At 29.6% G+C, this 18,688-nt stretch overlaps 1 protein-coding gene across 1 annotated transcript in view; it reads right to left on the bottom strand.

Moving 5' to 3' along the window:
• The window catches only part of LOC142320335 (inactive tyrosine-protein kinase 7-like), a 217,938-nt gene that overhangs the window by 18,759 nt on the left and 180,491 nt on the right, over nt 1–18,688 (bottom strand). The window contains exons 7-12 of the mRNA XM_075358041.1: nt 17,002–17,298; nt 15,171–15,458; nt 14,373–14,485; nt 11,913–12,069; nt 6,454–6,601; nt 303–430 (exon numbers count right to left, since the gene is read on the bottom strand). Coding sequence (XP_075214156.1) covers nt 303–430; nt 6,454–6,601; nt 11,913–12,069; nt 14,373–14,485; nt 15,171–15,458; nt 17,002–17,298 — 1,131 coding nt within the window. The remainder of the gene's footprint in view (nt 1–302; nt 431–6,453; nt 6,602–11,912; nt 12,070–14,372; nt 14,486–15,170; nt 15,459–17,001; nt 17,299–18,688) is intronic.

Below are 18,688 nucleotides of genomic sequence, written 5' to 3'. Positions count from 1 at the left end.
TAGTTTTAAAAATGGATTTAGCCTACAGACATTAGTCTTACTTAATTTTTTCTAAATATTTGTACAACAATAATTAAAATATCCTAAATTAAGATCACTAAACAGGATTAATAATAATCATAAATGTTTTTTTTCTGATAATAATAACAAATTATTTCTTCCTAGCAATGTACATTACATTAAAATGTAAATCATCTATATAAAATAATACTAATGTTTATCAGAAACTAATAAATGTATCAGTTTTATTCAGATAACAGTAAATAATAAAAGTGAATAAGTAGTACAATAATAATACCTACTTCTGACTAATAAAGATATTTCATATCTTTTGAGTCCACCACTGTTACCTGCAGTGCAACCATATTTTCCTTCATCAGTAAGATGTACCTCATCAATTACTAATGAACCATTATCTAAGACATGAAACCTATAAAGACAAAATAAAATATATATTAATTCTAAATTTAAAAAAAAATTAAACCACAAAATGCAAAACAGTAATTTTATAATAATATACATCAGTTCATCAATGTAAATCTATGTAATCCTGGTGGAAAACTTTTATAATAAGAAAATTAATGAAACTACTTCTTTTTTTTGGTTTTCTAAAGAAACCAATTCATTAAATAATTCTGGATGGTTTACATAAAAATTTAAAGACTTACCTTTCTGGAGTTTACATTTAAGCTACAAGGCTTGGCTGATAAATTTTGCACATATATGCGTAGCATGGCAGTGTAAAGAGATATTGGAATGAAATAAAAAATGAATAAGAGTATTATAATACCTTAGCTACAAAATGCAGTATTTATTTTTCAATTATATATCACTGTTTACACTGATACACTTTTCCTAATGTGTGACAAGTTTTTGCATTCCATCACTGAAAAATTCTAGTGGTCTTTCTCAGATCCAAGTGGCCACAGTTTCCTTCACCTCATGGTCAGTGGTGTAATGATTACCTTTGAGATCCCTCTTGATGGAAGTTGTATGGGGCCAAATCTGGCTAGTATAGTGGATGCAGAATAGGTTCAAACTTCAGCTTGCGGAGAGCCTCTCTGTAGCAGTGTGCGATATGTGAGGCCATGCATATTGCAAGATTATAGGCATGATGGTCTTTCAAACATGACATACTCATTGTCTGAGGTGTCTTTAACATCTCAATGTACCGTTCGAAGTTCACAGTTGTCCCATGTTCCAGATACTTAGTCACATAAATGTGTCTGGCGTCCCAAAACATTATCAAAAGGAGTTTCTTCACCGAAGCTTTTGAATTTTTTGGGTTTTGGCGATTCATAATGTCTGAATTCCATGCTTTGCCTTTTCTCTTCCGGGTTGTAATGATGTACCCAATTCTCATCCCCGGTTACAATATTTAAAAGGAAGTCGTTTCCTTTGGCATGATAGCGCTATAAAAGTTCTTTGCAACATTCGACACAATGGTGCTTGTGTTTGTCTGTAAGTTTGTGCGGTACCCATGGTGCACAGATTTTATGGTAACCCAATTTCTTGATAATAAGGCCTACTCATTCTTTAGATATGCCTAACTGAATAATGATGAATTGCTGGGTGATTCGCCAGTCTCTTTGAAGCAAATCATCCACCTCCTTTCAATGTTTCTCGTCAGTCACAGAAACTAGTTGACCACTGTGACATACATCCTCGATTGTCACTTTAACAGCTTCACACTCGCAAAATTTCAATGCCCACCTATTCACAGTACTCCTGTTAACATTTTCACTACCGTAAACTGCTTTTAAACAATAAAAAATATTCATAGGATTCACATTTTCTGCTATTAAAAATTCAATCACTGCACACTGTTTTAATCATGTTGACATATTGACCATACTCGACTCCAATTAACTGCTACTGGAAAACAAACCGGTAAACGGATTTCAACACATTAATGCAAGTTTGTAAAGGAGGATTTTAGCTATCATATGCTGCCACGCTTAACTCGATAGTCCCTTTTGTCTCTGTGTAGCACACTAGTATGCAAAATTTATCAGTCGAGCCTCGTACAAAAAATGCAAAACTTTTGTTTGAGACCTTTACACTGTTGAGAATACATAAATTTAATTTTTAGTCTAACAACATTTCAAGAGGGTGCAAAATTAGCAATTAAATGTGAAAATACTGTTTTATTTCATGAAAGGGCTAGAAAACAATTCAAAACATTAAAACATGTACAGACAAAAACTACTAGAATTTTATGGGCTTTAATCTCATTTCCAGTAAAGTTCCTTCTAAATGCAAAGTGAATGAGAAAACAGCAGATAATCATTTTTCACTAGAGAATGATGAAGCCCCAGCTAGAGATTTTCAAAAAATGTTAAGGATGAAAGCTGTTGATCTGTCTCAAACTGAGGTTTCTGGGATGAATAAGCAAGTGATCCTTCAGTTAATGTTTCTTTTTTGAGTGTATGTTAACTTCTAAATCAAGTATTTAGGGTTCTATTACCAGAAAGATACATATTTTATCACCTTAATTACCTACACAAATTTAGGCTTATTTATAATTTTCTTTCCCTATCAAAAAAATGTATATTATGTACATATTTATTTATAGCACAGCATAAAAAAATAATACACAAAACAAAACAAAAAAATAACAATGCACTTAAGAAAACAAACACCCAAAATGGCTAAGAACGGATATGTTTTAAGCATTTTTATGATGTACATGGGTTATTAGACATTTAACTGATTTGACTGTACTCTCCATTCCTTTCTGTTCCAGGTTAATCTGATAATCTCCACACATTTAATTTATAAAACATCATCAATTATTAGTTTTGAATAATTAAATTTTTTCTTCCTCGACAAATTTACCCTCCCCATTAACAAATTAACTAAATCTGTCTGTCCCTTTCGTTTTTTTTACAAGATCTGATATATTGTAAAATGTGAAAAATAGATTACTCTAAAGCTCCTTTACTGTAAGCTAAATTCTGAAGTAAAAATGTCCTTAAACAGTGAACATTATAGTATTATAGTGGCTGCAACAAATCTTAAAGACTGGCTTTTTATGTTATTCCATATAGCTGCTTTTGTTGAGATTATTATACTTCTGTTACCTTAAACCAATGTAGTATTCTGAACATACAGACATCAGTATATATATAATATACATATGTATATCAATAGTTGACTTTCGTAAGATCCCGCATCATCAGTAAGTACATAATTCCACAATTATATTAACAAATAACAAGAACAAAAAGAAATAAAAATTAAAAAAATTAGAATACATAAACCCTAACAACCACAAAATGGATTTATGTTTTTGTAAAAGTGTGTTATGTTTATATTAAAAAATAAATAAATGACTTAAATTCATTCATTAGATGTATTATTTCATATTGATATTAGTTTTTTTTAGGTTTTTCTCTTACTGTGTTTGATGATTAAATTGTTTTGTGAGTAATTGGCACACTGGTCAGTATGTTGATGAATTATTTGAATTTTTATATATATATAAAACCTGCTGGTTAGTCTAGTGCTTAAACTTTTTCATTGCAAAATCAGCTGATTTTCAAAGAGAAGAACAGTTTTAAGGTTTGAGTCCTTGTAGAGCAGTTGTTTTTATATGGATTTGAATGCCAGACTATGGACACTGGTGTTCTTTGGTGGATTGGTTTCAATTAACTACAAATCTCAGAAGTGGTTGACCTGAGTCTGTTCCAAACTGCATTTACCAGTACATTTACATTGCATTACATCAGGTCTAGCAACCCAGTAACAGTAACTGCATTTGCCTATACACACACATCCAGACCTGGCAGTGGCTGGAAAACTGTTGCAGAAAACAACTAATATATTTTAAGCAGAATTCAGCTTACAGTGTATTTTTAAGCAGGCTATTCAACAATAACATTTTAAATATAAGTCATTTAATTTTGAGTAAGTAAATAAAATATAACAACAGGTTTTTATAAGATACAAAAATAAAAATAAATAATTAAAAATAAAACTCATAAAAAATAATTTTCATTCATTTAACAAACTCTCTTTTTGTGCCTGCTTGTAATATATGATAAAGAGTAATTAGGTTTAATGATATACGAGGCATTATTCATAATTAATTAAATATAAGCCGACGACCCTTATATTTAAATATTAGCAGGTTTGAACACAGTTTCACGCATGCAGGGCCATCTAACAGCTATTTACAAAGCCACTGCAGTTGTTTCAATTCAGTAATCGTTTTCGTGCCAGTAAATGCAGATTGCAATGTCCATGACAATCGTTTCTCCTGCCAGTTGTGAAGTGCGCACTGTGATTTTAGTTTTGTAAGCAAAAGGATCTTCAGCTGCTGAAATTCATTGGGAGTTGGGACTAGTGTATGGATCTATAATAATGAGTGAAGGAAAGGTTAGACAATGGTGTTGAGAATTTAAAAATGGCTGCACAAATGTACATGACAATGAGCAGAGTGGCAGGCCCAGTATTCAGACCGATGAAATCATTGAACAAGTGAACCAAATGCATGTTGGTTGCACCTCTACCTACACCATTGTCACAAAAAAGTTCAAATATTACAAATTGTGTGCAAGGCGGGTACTGAAAATGCTCACCGACCAACACAAAGAGCAAAGAATGTGCAGTGGATGAGCATTTTAGGACCGCTATCGACAAGATGGAGATTTATTTTCCCACATTGTTACAGGTGACGAGATGTCGATATCCTACACCAATGCAGAATTGAAACAACAGTCAATGCAGTAGTATCATTCAAGTTCCCCAAAATCAAAAAAGTTAAAGCAGTTTCCGTACTCGAGTTAAAAAATGTTGGCTACCATTTTTTGGGACGAAAAGGTCGTCATTTTGGTTGATTTTATGGAATATAGATCAACAATTACAGCTAATGTGTAATGCGCAACGCTCACCAAACTGAGAGGTGCGATCCAAAATCAACGACGTGGGAAACTGTAGTCCGGCATAATCCTCCTTCACAACAATGCACGTCCTCACACCGTTGCCTTAACCAAGAAAAAGATTCAAGATTTTCGTTGAGAAATCTTTGACCACTCTCCATATAGTTCCAACCTTGCACCTAGCAACTACTTCCTCTTCTTACAGTTGAAAGTGGCTTGGTGAACAACAGTTTGAAAACGACAATGAACTCAAGACTGCCGTTGTCAACTGGTTAAGTTACCAGGCAACAAACTTCTATGCAGAAGGGTTCAAGAAACTGGTGCAGCGTTACAAAAAGTGCTTAGAACTGAATAGCGATTATGTGGAAAAGTGAAGTACATACATAGTAAACTAAAACTGTAAGTAAAATCCTTTTCTCATAAGTTAATTTTTTTAATGACCAAACTGCCCTTACTTTATGAATATGCCTCACATGAAATAACATTTAAAAGCAGTCCAAAATAAGTGGTTGATTCTTTTTTTATCATTATTTGGAAAAAAATTAATAAATAAGTGAAATTTGAATACATAAAGCTATTTTAATATATAGGCTTATTTTATGAGTGAAATGTGAAATAAACATTGAGAATGTGATTTTATTTTAATATATAGGCTTATTTTATGAGTGAAATGTGAAATAAACATTGAGAATGTGGTTAAGAGAATATATATCATTTCTTACATACTCAAAGTATAGGCCATATTGTTACTAAGGTCAGATATATAATTTTCAAGACTACCTTCTTAGTACTACACAGTTTCCTAAATAGTAGAGAATGATGGATAAAACAGCTATTTAATATTACATAAAAAATATATATGGAACATTACACATGAGGTTACAACAGTTTATACAAAACTATTTATTTTTAATGAGAAATAAAATATTCATTTTAATATATATTTTTTAAAATTTATGTTATAACAATTTCAGTCACTTTGCCACCTTCAATAACCATTCTCACAGACCAACTGAGAATGTATATGTAATTTTTTAAAAGTTCTTTTCAAATTCATTTTGTTTGGTTTATCATTAAAAGTTAATATTTCTGTATAATTTTCACTGCCAACTGTAAATAATATTATAAATATATTATATATATATTTAATATAATATATTATACTATATATTATAAATAATACTTTGAATTATTGTTGTTCTCCACCAAATAAAAAGATAGTATGCTTTAGTTGCAGTTTGAAAAATTATATACAAATATTTTTATCTGTTACAAGGCAAAAATTTTATCTCAAAAACTATTTACAAACCATGTTAAGGAAGTTTGTTGACACAAGGAAAATTTAAACAAAAGATAATATATTCAATATTTTAGTGTAGAACAAACCACTAGTTCCTTACAATAGATATACACTCCTTCAACCAAATTATAAATGAACAGAACTGAAACCCATGCAGTGAATGATCCACCACAGTATAGAACATCATTATCACCGATAGTGATTATTGGGACAGTGTATTAAAAACTATAAATGAATGATGAAATATGCGAAACAAAACCTTTTACATACCTTTTGGAATCAAAATCATTCATCTGTGAATTTTTGTCCCACTGTATTGTTGGTTTAGGATCACCTTCTGCAGTACAATCTAACATTATTGGATATCCTTCAAATGCTTCCGTAGGATTTTGAGGTAATACATCAAACTTTGGTGTTACTGAAATAATTATATTTTATTACATAAAAACCAACATATTTATTTTTTTTACAAAATCATTTTCGAAACAATTAATAATGCCTTCTAACAAACAAGTGATGTTTATAACAACACATTATAAAGATAAGCACAAATAATTTTACACTAATAAGTACGGACACTGATGACAGAAATATTTTAAATTGATGACAATATAAAATTAAGATGAAATTCATATATATTCATCAAATATTGTTGATGATAAGAAATTGAAATATTTCAATTTCAATAATTAAAGGCAGGAAATAATTAAAATTTTAACTAACTGAAGACTAGTCTAAACGAGGTATCTGATACTTTTGACATCATTATGGTTTTTTAAGAGTATCCTTAAAAAAAATATGAAGTATGAAAGTAAATTTTTAATAAAATTTCTATTTTTCTTAATGAAGGGATCTAACACAATTAAAATCTTGGATGGACAATAAGGTTCAAAATTTCAAACAATAAAGTTTTTACTAAATTCAAGAAGAGTTCTACTTTTTAAAAGAATGGACTAAATAACAAAACATTTCTATTCTTAATCAAAGGAGGCTAGAGGTCCTTCAAAGGCAATGTGTCCTGAGGATCTTATAAAACATGCTTTTAAAATTTTTTTATTATTTTAAACTTTGTAAATTTCAGAGTAATTTAAATGCAGTTTTTGAAAATTTAAGAGAATAAGAGACAAGGTATAATTGGGGGCATCAAGGCCTTAAACACTTGGACTACATTATGAATTTTTATTTTTAGTAAGGTAAAACTAACTTTGAAAAACAATGGTTGAAATACTAGTCACAATACTGTATTTTTTGTTAATTAAGGGGTTAGCAGTATAGTGCCAATACACTTGGAGGATAGAACTTGTTTTTTTCTTTGCTAGATTACGTTTTGAAAAAGAAGTTTAAATATTGTATTACTACCCAATGTAAATCACAGATGGAGTCAGATGGCTGTTCAAAATCTTTTCAACCTCGACGGTGGTGTGTTTCTAAACCAAAAGAATTAGAATCTATGCTGGCAGATGTATGATGAACAATTTTCTCAGAATCAAATTACTTTTTGTTTATGTTTTACTATGACCATAAATTATGGTCCAAATATTATTTTAGAAGATGAAAGTTTTAAAACAAATAACATTATTTTGTTGTATACTGTATTTATTCACTTATGAGGTACACCTTGTCTCTTAAAAAGCAACATGAAATTTATGGGTGCACATGATGTGCAGGGATTTCCAAATGAGGATCCAATATCTGTATTTATTATTGCACTACACATTGTGGTATAATATACTATTATACAGTAGTAATGTAAACAAATCATGGAGTGTATTCTTATTATTTTTGATTTCATATCAGTATCTTAATGTAGTATTTCCAATAATGTAATAATGTAATCTCCTTATTGTAAAAAAAAAAATCTCCAAAAAAAAAGCTTATCTCCACATTTCCGGTCTTTATAACATTTATTATGATTGATCATCCTGTATTTTTGAATAAGACACGTCTAAGCTAAACATAACACAGTATTCATTTTGTTTTAGTCGAGTGAAGGTAGATTGCGTAAAGGTAACTTATGCTAAGTTTCTCCAGTTTGTACTTTAAGTGGGCTAATAAAAATGAGTTCTGTAAAATGTTCATGTTCATTTATGGTTAGTGAAAAATTAAAAGGTATTCTCTTAGCTGCAGAAATTGGTAATCGTGTAGCATGCTGTAAATACGATCCAATATTGTGTATAAGAGAATGAAGAAAGAAAAAGAGAAGCTTATGGATAATCGTGAAAATAGATCATTTCGTGGTGGAATTAGGAAGTTTCCTCAAATAGAAGAGCAGCAGTTTTTTCTTATATTCAAAACATATGTGAGCAAGAATTTGCTATTTCAAAAGAGATGGCATGATTAAAAGCCACACAAATCATGAGGGAACTTCAAATACTGAATTTTAAAGGAAGTAAAGGATGGTTAAATAATTTTATGAATAGGTATGAACTATCAATAAGAAAATGTACATCTACTTGTAAACATTTGCTGGATGCCTTTGAGGAAAAATTATTGGCCTTCCAGAGGCATGTAATTCATTTATGACAAGAAAATAACTTTTTAATGTGGTTGATAGGAAATGCTGATCAAACACGAGTTTACTTTGACATGCCAGCAGAATCAACAATTATTGCTGTCTGTGATAAAATTGTTCATGTGCATACTTGTGGTTATGAAAAACAGTGGTGGCAGTGTAGCAGTACTTGCAGGTATCAACAAAAACTTCCACATTTATCATATTTAAAAGAAAAACCCTTTGAAAGGGTGAAAAATTACCTGTTGGTGTCATTGTTAAGTGCCAAGTAAAACGATGCATGGATGATACACTACTTTTAAAGTGGGTGAAATGTGCGTGGGAGTGGCAATCTGATGCTGTTTTAATATTGAAGAGTAAGCTAATGATGGACAGTTTCTGTGGACATGTAACAGACAATGTGAAAAAATTTTAAGAAAGTAAAACAATACAACTTTATATTCCTACTAGAATGACATCATTACTCCAGCCATTTGATGTTTGTATTAACTGGCCTTTCAAAGGTCATTTGAAACAATTTAATTCAGTCAATGGCAACTACAATCTGTGAAATGACTCCTACAAAAAGACTGTGAAAACTGAGCTTGACATTAATATGCGAGAGGATCTTGGCTGCATGGGATTTTACTTCAAATGATTTTGTTTGAAGAGCTACAAGAAATGTTGTATTTCTAATAGTGTAGATCAGGCATGGCCAGCAGTTTTTGCTTCCGAGCCGAATTGGAAAGAAAGCTTTTTTCATGGGCCGAACAAAACATTAAAATTAAAAAATGTTAAATACAAAAACAATTCATTTAAGTAAACAAAATTTTATTATGGAATTTGTTGTACTTTTAATTAGATTCATTAGAGAAAACGTTTGTTCATACAAATATAAGTTGAGCTGAAGATTACTAAATATTTCTTGGTACGTTTTTAAATTTCTGTATTTTCCATTATTCAATTGCTTATAAAAAAAGCAAATATTGAAAAATTTTTCGTGGGTCACATCCGGCCCACGTAACACATTTTTTTTTTTATTTCTTCATCATGAAACCATACCAATATTATTGCTTTATGGGGTCAATTTTTGTTGTGCAATTCATTTCTGAAAGTTGTTTTTTGACTACTTCCCAAAGATTTTCAATTGGGTTCATCTATTATTAATTTTTTTTAAAAATATTTTATTGTGTGGTTATTAGATTTCTATGCTGGTTTCAAAATTTCTGTATTTTTAAGTTTTAGTAATGTTTTCAATGGTATTACTGTATAAATACTTTATGTACAAGTATATTTTTTCACTCTTTTGTGTCTTATTATGTATTGGTTGCAAGGTAGTTATATTAATAATAATAACAATACTAATGAAATAAACAATCTGTGTGGAATTTATAAAATTAAATGCAATGATTATGATGGTATTTATATAGGAAAAACAAATAGATCCTTTAAAACTCAATAAATTTCTTGAACATTACAGAAATTACAAAAAAGTAATAAATTAAGTTTATCTAACATGTTAGACCATCTAATAAACATTCTAATTCTAATGTTAAATAAAATTTAGAAACATTAAATATTAATAAAGATGACATGAAATGAAATATACGAGGGTCAGTCAATTATTTCTGCAATTTAGTTATATTTTTGTTTTTGTTGGTAGTACTGTCGTATTGCATAGATGAAGCATTCATGGTTTAATTGTTGTTATGTCTATGCAGGTTTGATGCTGCTAGGTTAGTTCCAATATCACTGCCCTGTTGTTAACCATGGCTGCTCCGCTTTCTGTTTGCACCAAAGAAGAGCAACGTTCAGTGATCTGTTTTTTTTGGTCAGAAGATGTATCAGGGACCGAAATTCATCGAAGACTTTCAGTACAATACGGGAACTGCGTTGCCGCAACGTAGTGTCTACGAATGGATTGAAAAAGTAAAAAATGGTCGCACAAGTGTTACACACGACGAAGGAGCCATTTACTGCCACAAATGAGGAAAACATTGAGCGTGCATGTGACATGGTTTTCTTAGACAGACGAGTAACTATCGATGAAGTGGCATATCATCTGCAAATTAGTCACGGTTCTGCCTACAAAATCATCCACAACAGACTTGGGTTTCATAAAGTCTATGCAAGATGGGTCCCAAAAAAACTCACACAGTTGCATAAACAAACACACTTGGACATCTGCCAAAAACATTTGGATCGCTATGGTAACGAACGGGACATTTTAGACAGAATCATCACTGGTGACGAAACATGGATCCATTATTATGAGCTGGAGAGTAAACAGCAGAGTATAGAATGGAAACATCCAGGCCCAGTACTGGAACATTAAGAGGAAAGGGGCACGACAATAAACAGTGGACGTTACAGTGAGATGCTTACTGCCAAGCTGAAGCCTGCAATTTGAAGCAAATGCTGAGGACTGCTGTCGAAAGGTGTTGTGCTGTTGCACGACAATGCCTGTCCACATACTGCTGCCCACACTGCTGAAATGCACCAGAAACTCAACTTTGAAGTACCGGCTCATCCTCCGGATAGTCCTGATCTTGCCGCTTCTGACTGCCACTTGTTTGGTCCACTCAAAGAGGCATCAAGGAGCCGTCGATTTACCTCGAACGAAACAGTGAAAGAAGCGGTGCATTCCTGGCTCGCAGCTCAACCGAAAACCTTCTTTTATGAGGGCATCAGGAAGCTTGTGCAACGATGGACCAAGTGGGTTGAAATACAAGGGGACTATGTTGAAAAATGATGTACATGTAAGTTTCCTATTTGTATTGCAATAAAATTTATAACTACATTGCGGATAATAATTGACTTACTCTCATATTAGAAAAATATTACATATATCAATACAAACAAAATTTCAATTTGGTAAACCATCAGACAGTTTGAAGGAGACAGTCTTATAAAGACTGCAACAGATAGCAGCACTCATGTTAATTAATTAATACACAATTATCATTAATTTAGTACTTTTATTTTTAAACTTTTATTATGCAATAACAGAATTACTTTAAGATGCGGGATCCTGCGAAAGTACTTTCATAAAAGAAAGTAAGGTAAAATATGTCTTATCTCAATATCTGAACTAGTGATTTATTTAATAGAATTTAAATATAATTTAACAATACAGAGGAATAATATGAATCGTAAAAAGATTAATTTTAGTAAAATAATATATATGTCTCCACAAAGACTCATTAATTTATACCCAATTTGTCTATTTAGGACTTACCAACAACATCAATATCAATTGTTGTATTTATAACACCTTGTGAATTGGTAGCAATGCACATGTAAAGTCCACTATCTTCTGATTTAACACCATTAAAAAGTAATGTTCCATTTATATCCTGAATATGTTCAGGAAATTCATACAGTTTTTCACCTTCCTATTAATAAAAAAAAAACAAAAACAATTTACTTTAGTAATTACATACAAAATTAAATCATATTCCAAAACAAATTTTTAATATATGTTTTAAATATTAAAAAATCTTTTCACATTATTCAATTTCAAAATTAGTGGAATTGTTCTATCAGAAGATTTTTACATTGTCTACATCACTTCTGATTAAATTTCTATATTCTGGGTAGCAATGTTACAATTATCTGGGTAGTTTTCAATCTGTCTTGACTCTTTTACTATTAAGATTTTTTGTGGTAGGGAGAAAGTGGCAGAGTAACCTTACTTGAAAATATCTGCAATCTTGTATGATTATGGTTGATGCATGTTAGTATTCTTTATCCTATTGAATGTTCTGTTGGTAGGTGTGTTGGTTTTGTTCAAAGTTTTATGTAACATGAGCATAAGTATGAGTGAGAATCCATTAATATTATTATTATTGATGGTTGCTAGATATTTTGTTGTACTTATTTTTTCTTCAGTGTAGATGAATACTGACAAGGGGTGTGCATTAGGTGATGTAGCATGTGTAAAAAGCTACATGTTCATGCTGAGTGGGTTAATTGGATCAGTTATTGAAAACATGTCAGTTGTGGAATTTTTTATCACTGATATACATGTTGGATTTTATATAATGAGGTCGAATAAGCTGTGTTCATCTTCTGCAATGAACATAAAAATAAACAAGTTGGATTGTGATTTGTTGATGAGTGTGAAGAATATATGAATGTCTCATTAGACATATCCCTGTACATTTACAGGGATATGATGTAATTACAAACCAACTAGGTACAAGGAAAGAACCATTGTCATAATACTTGAAAACAACTCATAAATAAGGAAAAAAAAGAATTTGAATCAATATGATTAATTTATATACTAAACTGTAATTTATATATTAAAGTTTATTAATTTATAACAAAACTATTCAATAATGTAACAACAAATTACAAGACACAACCCGAACACATACCAATATCAGACTTAAAAAAAGATATAAAAGAAAAAAACTGTTATACATACAAAAATAAATTGGTTCACACATTTTCATAAACTTCCTGGCAGAAATGCTTTTTAGAATTTTGAAAATTTTGGCAACAATATCACATCATATTTCTTTCAGAGGCCACATAAGACAATGTCATATATTTCACATATATTATAATAAAAAAATTATACATTATAGATTATAATTAACAAATTATAAGCTAATGTTGAAAAGTAAAGCTTAAAAATGTTATCACATTTTGTTATGCTGATTTATTAATAAAAAAAATCTGATGTGGACACTACATGACTTCCTTGTACACCTATTAAATTACATATACACATTTTTTTTTACATGAAAAGTACATAAAATGTTTATTTCACTAATAATTTCTGATTTTTGTCACATTTAAAAAATTTTTTTATTGTTATTATTGAATTATAATGTTTATTGTAAAGATTCTTTTACAATTGGAAGTTAATAATTATTATTAATAAATCAATATATTTAAATTTTAAAAAAAAGTTAAAAAAGAAAAAAAATTAAGTTGGATTTGAACCGATGTCCTTTCCCCTTGTAAGATCCAAATGTTTTTATTAATTAAAATTTTATTTGGCTATAATTCTGGAACTAATGAAAATAAGTACCGCTTATGATATATGATATATCGAAAGCTATCAATGAGGGCTTATTACTGCAGTTAAGAAAAACTCCAATCCAAATGTTTTGGATTTTGGGCTTTTTTTGACATCATTGGTCAAGTCGATTGCAATCAAAAGGGGAGGTGCACAACTAGATTTCACAACAGTTCTACATCCTACATTTCAACGATCTACGGCTAATCATTTTTGAATTATGCAAGATACATTTGTATGTACAATACATACGTACAGGTGTCATGCAGAAACTAGTTAAAATGGATTCAGGGATGGTCAAAACGAATATTTCTGTTGAAATCTGAAAAAACTGAAATTTTTCATGATTACAATACTTCCTTTACTTCATACAAGGAAGTAAAAAATCAAAAGATAAAAATCACCAAAAACCCATAAAACTATGATTTTTTTTACTAAAAAAAAATTGTATTTCATTGAAGTGATGAGTTAAAAATATAGAAATTTAATTCATGAAACTTAATAAGAATTTAAATTGCTAAATTTTAACAGTTTGAAGCATAAACACAATTTTGTAGTGATATTTTATTTCAAAATAATTGTAGAAATTACAGACAAGACAAAATTTCCTGTTTAACAAGTTTTATTAATAGCAGATTTAGAAACAATCACAAATTATCCACTAACCTTAATCCATTTGATTACAGGTGGTGTTGATCCTTGAGCTTTACAATAAACTTTCTTTACAGAACCAAGTTCTAATTTCTTGTCAACAGGTCTTGGAGAAAATTTTAGTTTCTCTGTAGGAATAAAACAAACAAATCAATGAAAGCAGCTTTGTTAAATTAAAATTTAATGACCACAAACATTTATGATTTTCTTCTACTAATTTCTAGCAAAGTAATAATTAATGATGTTCAAGTTAGTGTTTACCTATATAGAAGTTTTTATTTATTTAACAAAAATATTATTTTAGTATTAAAGTTAAATAGAAAACAATTTTTTTTTCTAGTTATTTTATTTTTTAAAAACCAAGTCCAATATGCATCTACTTACAATTTCATCTTGGCAGAGAAAACAGAACTTATTTTTCCATCATAAAAGAGTCTGGAGGTTTCTATGCTCTCAGCAAGGATCTAGCAAGGACTGATCTATACCACAGAACCCAAAATGGGAATGAAGAGATCAGGGATATGGAAAATGACCAGACTCTCACTGGAGAGTAGAAGTAAGTTTAAAATTCTTGTTGTGAAGCAATTACATAACAGACTTTCTTCGTGTCAAATAACAAGGCTATCTTTAACTAATGATTACTTGAAAACTAAGAGGAAATTTTTAATCCAATTGTTTAACTAAAACAGTAAACTTTAATATCTGTTTACTGTGATTTAATATCACAGTAGTACACTGTGCGAATTGAAACTTAAACTATTATGAGTTAAAAATGTACAAAAGTAAAATAGAATTTAAAAAAATTATCATTACCTTTAATGAAAAGTGTAGCTGGTTTGGATACTACTGGGTTATAACCAGTAGTATTAATAAGGCACGAATAATCACCTTTGTCAGATACTTGTGTATTGCTAATAGTAAGTGTTCCAGTATTTTGATCTACACTAAGACGACTATCCTGTCTGTAACTAGCATTATCTTTTAACCAGTGCACAGTTGTGATGGGAAATTTCATACCACCAGTGAACTGACAAGTGAATGTTGCTGTTTCTCCTTCATCAACTATTAAAGATTCTGGGTCCTTTGTTAATAAAGGAGAGGCTGCAAAAAAAAAAAAATATAGATTGCTAATAAGAAATGTTTGTATAGACATAAATTTAATTAAAATAAGGAAAACATTATAATCTATTTGTCTTTATTGATAAATTAAGAAAACTATATGAAAAATAATATACAATTGACTACACTGAGGAAAAATAAATTGTCAACAGATATAGTTTATATCTGGTTAATTGCCATTTAAAATGGCAATAAAACATTAATGTGTAACTGATTTCATGAAACAGAGAAAATTCTCAAATTGGCACACACACGCGCGCGCGCAAAAATATATAATTTATATGCATGTTCAAAAACTTATCTTCAACAAACAGATCAATTTGATAGTTCTATTTTCACAGAGGATGATTCTCTAAAGATCCCTAGAGAGGTTTTTCATAAATTATCAATAACATTAAATGGAAAATTTTTTTTACAAAAATCTTCGTTGTTTATATTAGTGATCAGAGGATATTAAAATATTTGTTTTTATTAGCAATTGCTTAATACTACATTGTTATTATGTAATGATAACCTGATGACATTCTCATGTTCACAGTATTTTTATCTGAAAATTCTAAAAGAAATTAGTGAGAATCCATAGAGTAAAAAGTAGTACCCAATACTGTTACATTCCAGAGACCCTTAGTTCAAGCTCAGTAAATATGAGTGCTGTTTTATTGTAGGCCTATTTAGACTTTAAATAAAAATAAAACTACAAAACATGAAACATGTAAATTTAAAAATAAAACTGAATTAAAAAAAACAAAAAAAAAACACATGGAAACTAAATAAGAAACAATTCTTTTACTGTTCTTTAAATTTAAACTTTCTGAAGTTTTGCCTAAGTACAGGTTAGTAAGTTGCTAATAAGCTTATTTCAAAAAGTTTTCTTTCATTGTTTTCTGTACTGATACTTTTGTGATTTTTATTATGGTTTTTAATCAACTTTATCCTTAAAAGCTTATTTATTTAATTTCATTTAGATTTTCTAGTAACGTCTCGGATTAGTATTACATTGTGAGTCTTTTAATTTAATCTATTTTTTTTTTATTTTCAGTTGGATGTTTGATTTGTTTTTTCCTTTTCCTTTATTTATAGTTTTTTATAAATAAAAATATTACAAAAAGAATATTACAAGAAGTATATTACAAAACGTACAAATAATGAATATATTGCTCCATTGCTCCTCTGTCCTTAATAATACAAATTAAACCTTTAATTATATTTCACTAATTAAATTGATCATCAATAACCTAGTTATTTTAGACTGCCACTAAAATAACTATAAGTTATTAATACTGTGCATTTAAAATAAAATATTTTCAGTAAAAAATGTATTCAACTCCAAGTAAACATTACAAATGGCTGGCACAATGATGAAAACTTAAAGAGAAGTATTATTACAACAAAAAAAAATTTTGCTAATAATGTAGGCTAATACAAGGCAAAGCACAAAACTTATATTAATGCTTTATAATATCATTCTCACTTTTCACACTACATTACATTAATCATATTTATTTCAATAAAATGAAATACTCACTAGTAACAATAAATTCAAATGATATTTGTTTAGTATCTGCTACATTTTGAGCAATACATGTATAATTTCCAACATCTTGAGGTTTAGCAGATTCTATCACAAGTGTTCCTTCTTGATCTTTAATAGGACCAGAAGAAGGCAATGGAACAGAAGATAGAGGCCCCCTCCAGTAAACAATAGGATGAGGCAGACCTGCTGGTGGTGTACATGTCACTTTCAGTTCACCACCTAAACCTACTGCACCATATCCATCGTCCATTTTTGGTTCTAAATTTTTTGACGTCATTTCTTTCAAATCTGAAAACATAAGTGCTTAATTTAATTCAAAAAAAGTTTATTGAAAACACATGTATTTAACAATCTCACATAAATATATACACAAATATAATGTAACAGGAAGGAATAAAAAAAGGCTATGAAAACATAACAATAGAAAACTGTCTTGTGTATGGTCAAGTAACAAGCGAGGGAAACCTTCCCTCTCTTTACTCTTGAAATAAAGGGGAAGTGGACCAGACAGGTTTGGAGATTAGGTTTAGGGCAGTTAGATTAGACTAAAAAGAATGAATGAATAAGTTAGAAAGCAAAAGAGGAATCACTATTGTTACCTAGTACATTCATCCAATTTGAAGTTTTCAATCTAGAATAATACATCCATCCAAGTTAGAAAGCAAAAGAGGAATCACTATTGTTACCTAGTATATTCATCCAATTTGAAGTTTTCAATCTAGAATAATGCATCCATCCATACAGCTCTTTATATAAGTCTGAACAGACAGGTCAGTTCAGTTTTTGATCTGTTTGCATAACAAATCAAAACAAGGAAACCTTTTACATCTCTATAATGTTATACAGTGTATTGAAAAGGTTTTCAGAAGATTGTTACTGTGAACTGAGTAAAATGATTAGTAAACAATGTTTTACTGATATACTCATTTGTTAAATTATAATTTACAAGTAAAATTAGGTTATTACATGGAAAAACTGTTTTATTTTGAAGAACACAGATATGTAAGAACATTCCTAAAAATACAATTAGATTATAAATAATGTAATATAAATTAATAATTGTAAAATGTATAAATATGACAATCAATTTTTGTGTGATAAAATCTATCATAATTTTATTTAGTTATCAGAAACACTTATTAGAGGACAAAAGTTTTATTTCTGAAGAATTAGTAGGCATGGTTTGTTATGCATTCAATGGAGAGGAAAGACTCCCTGAAATGGTCAGTGTAAAATAATATTACGTAACATCTATTACTTCAGGAGTGAGTAGTTTAGTATTCTTTGGACAACAAAAGGAACTGCTCCAAAATCTCCTCCTTTCTACTTAGAGAGATAAAGGAAAACCAAGAGAAAACATTAATCAAAGGAACATCAATAAAAAGTTAATAAATAAAAAAAGAGAAGCAATTTAAATTTTATAAAATCAAAATAATAAAGAAAGGTCCACGCACACACATATTTTTTTTGATAATTCAAACAATTCATTTACATATTGACCACTTTGTTAATAAAATTTAATATTATATAAAATGTAAACCTCAAAACATAATATTAGATAAGCTAAACTTACCCTATTAATTTCCAAGAATCAATTTTCTCGGCATCCTGCATCTTCAGTTGTCAATGAATTCTTTATATATAATGCTTTTACAAATTGTTATTTTATTTTAGATTG

This window comes from Lycorma delicatula, chromosome 2, assembly GCF_047948215.1.
Source record: "Lycorma delicatula isolate Av1 chromosome 2, ASM4794821v1, whole genome shotgun sequence".
In the NCBI taxonomy this organism is placed as follows: Eukaryota; Metazoa; Arthropoda; class Insecta; order Hemiptera; family Fulgoridae; genus Lycorma; species Lycorma delicatula.
Note: the sequence above shows the minus strand (reverse complement) of the source record. Positions and strands in the feature narration are given on the sequence as shown.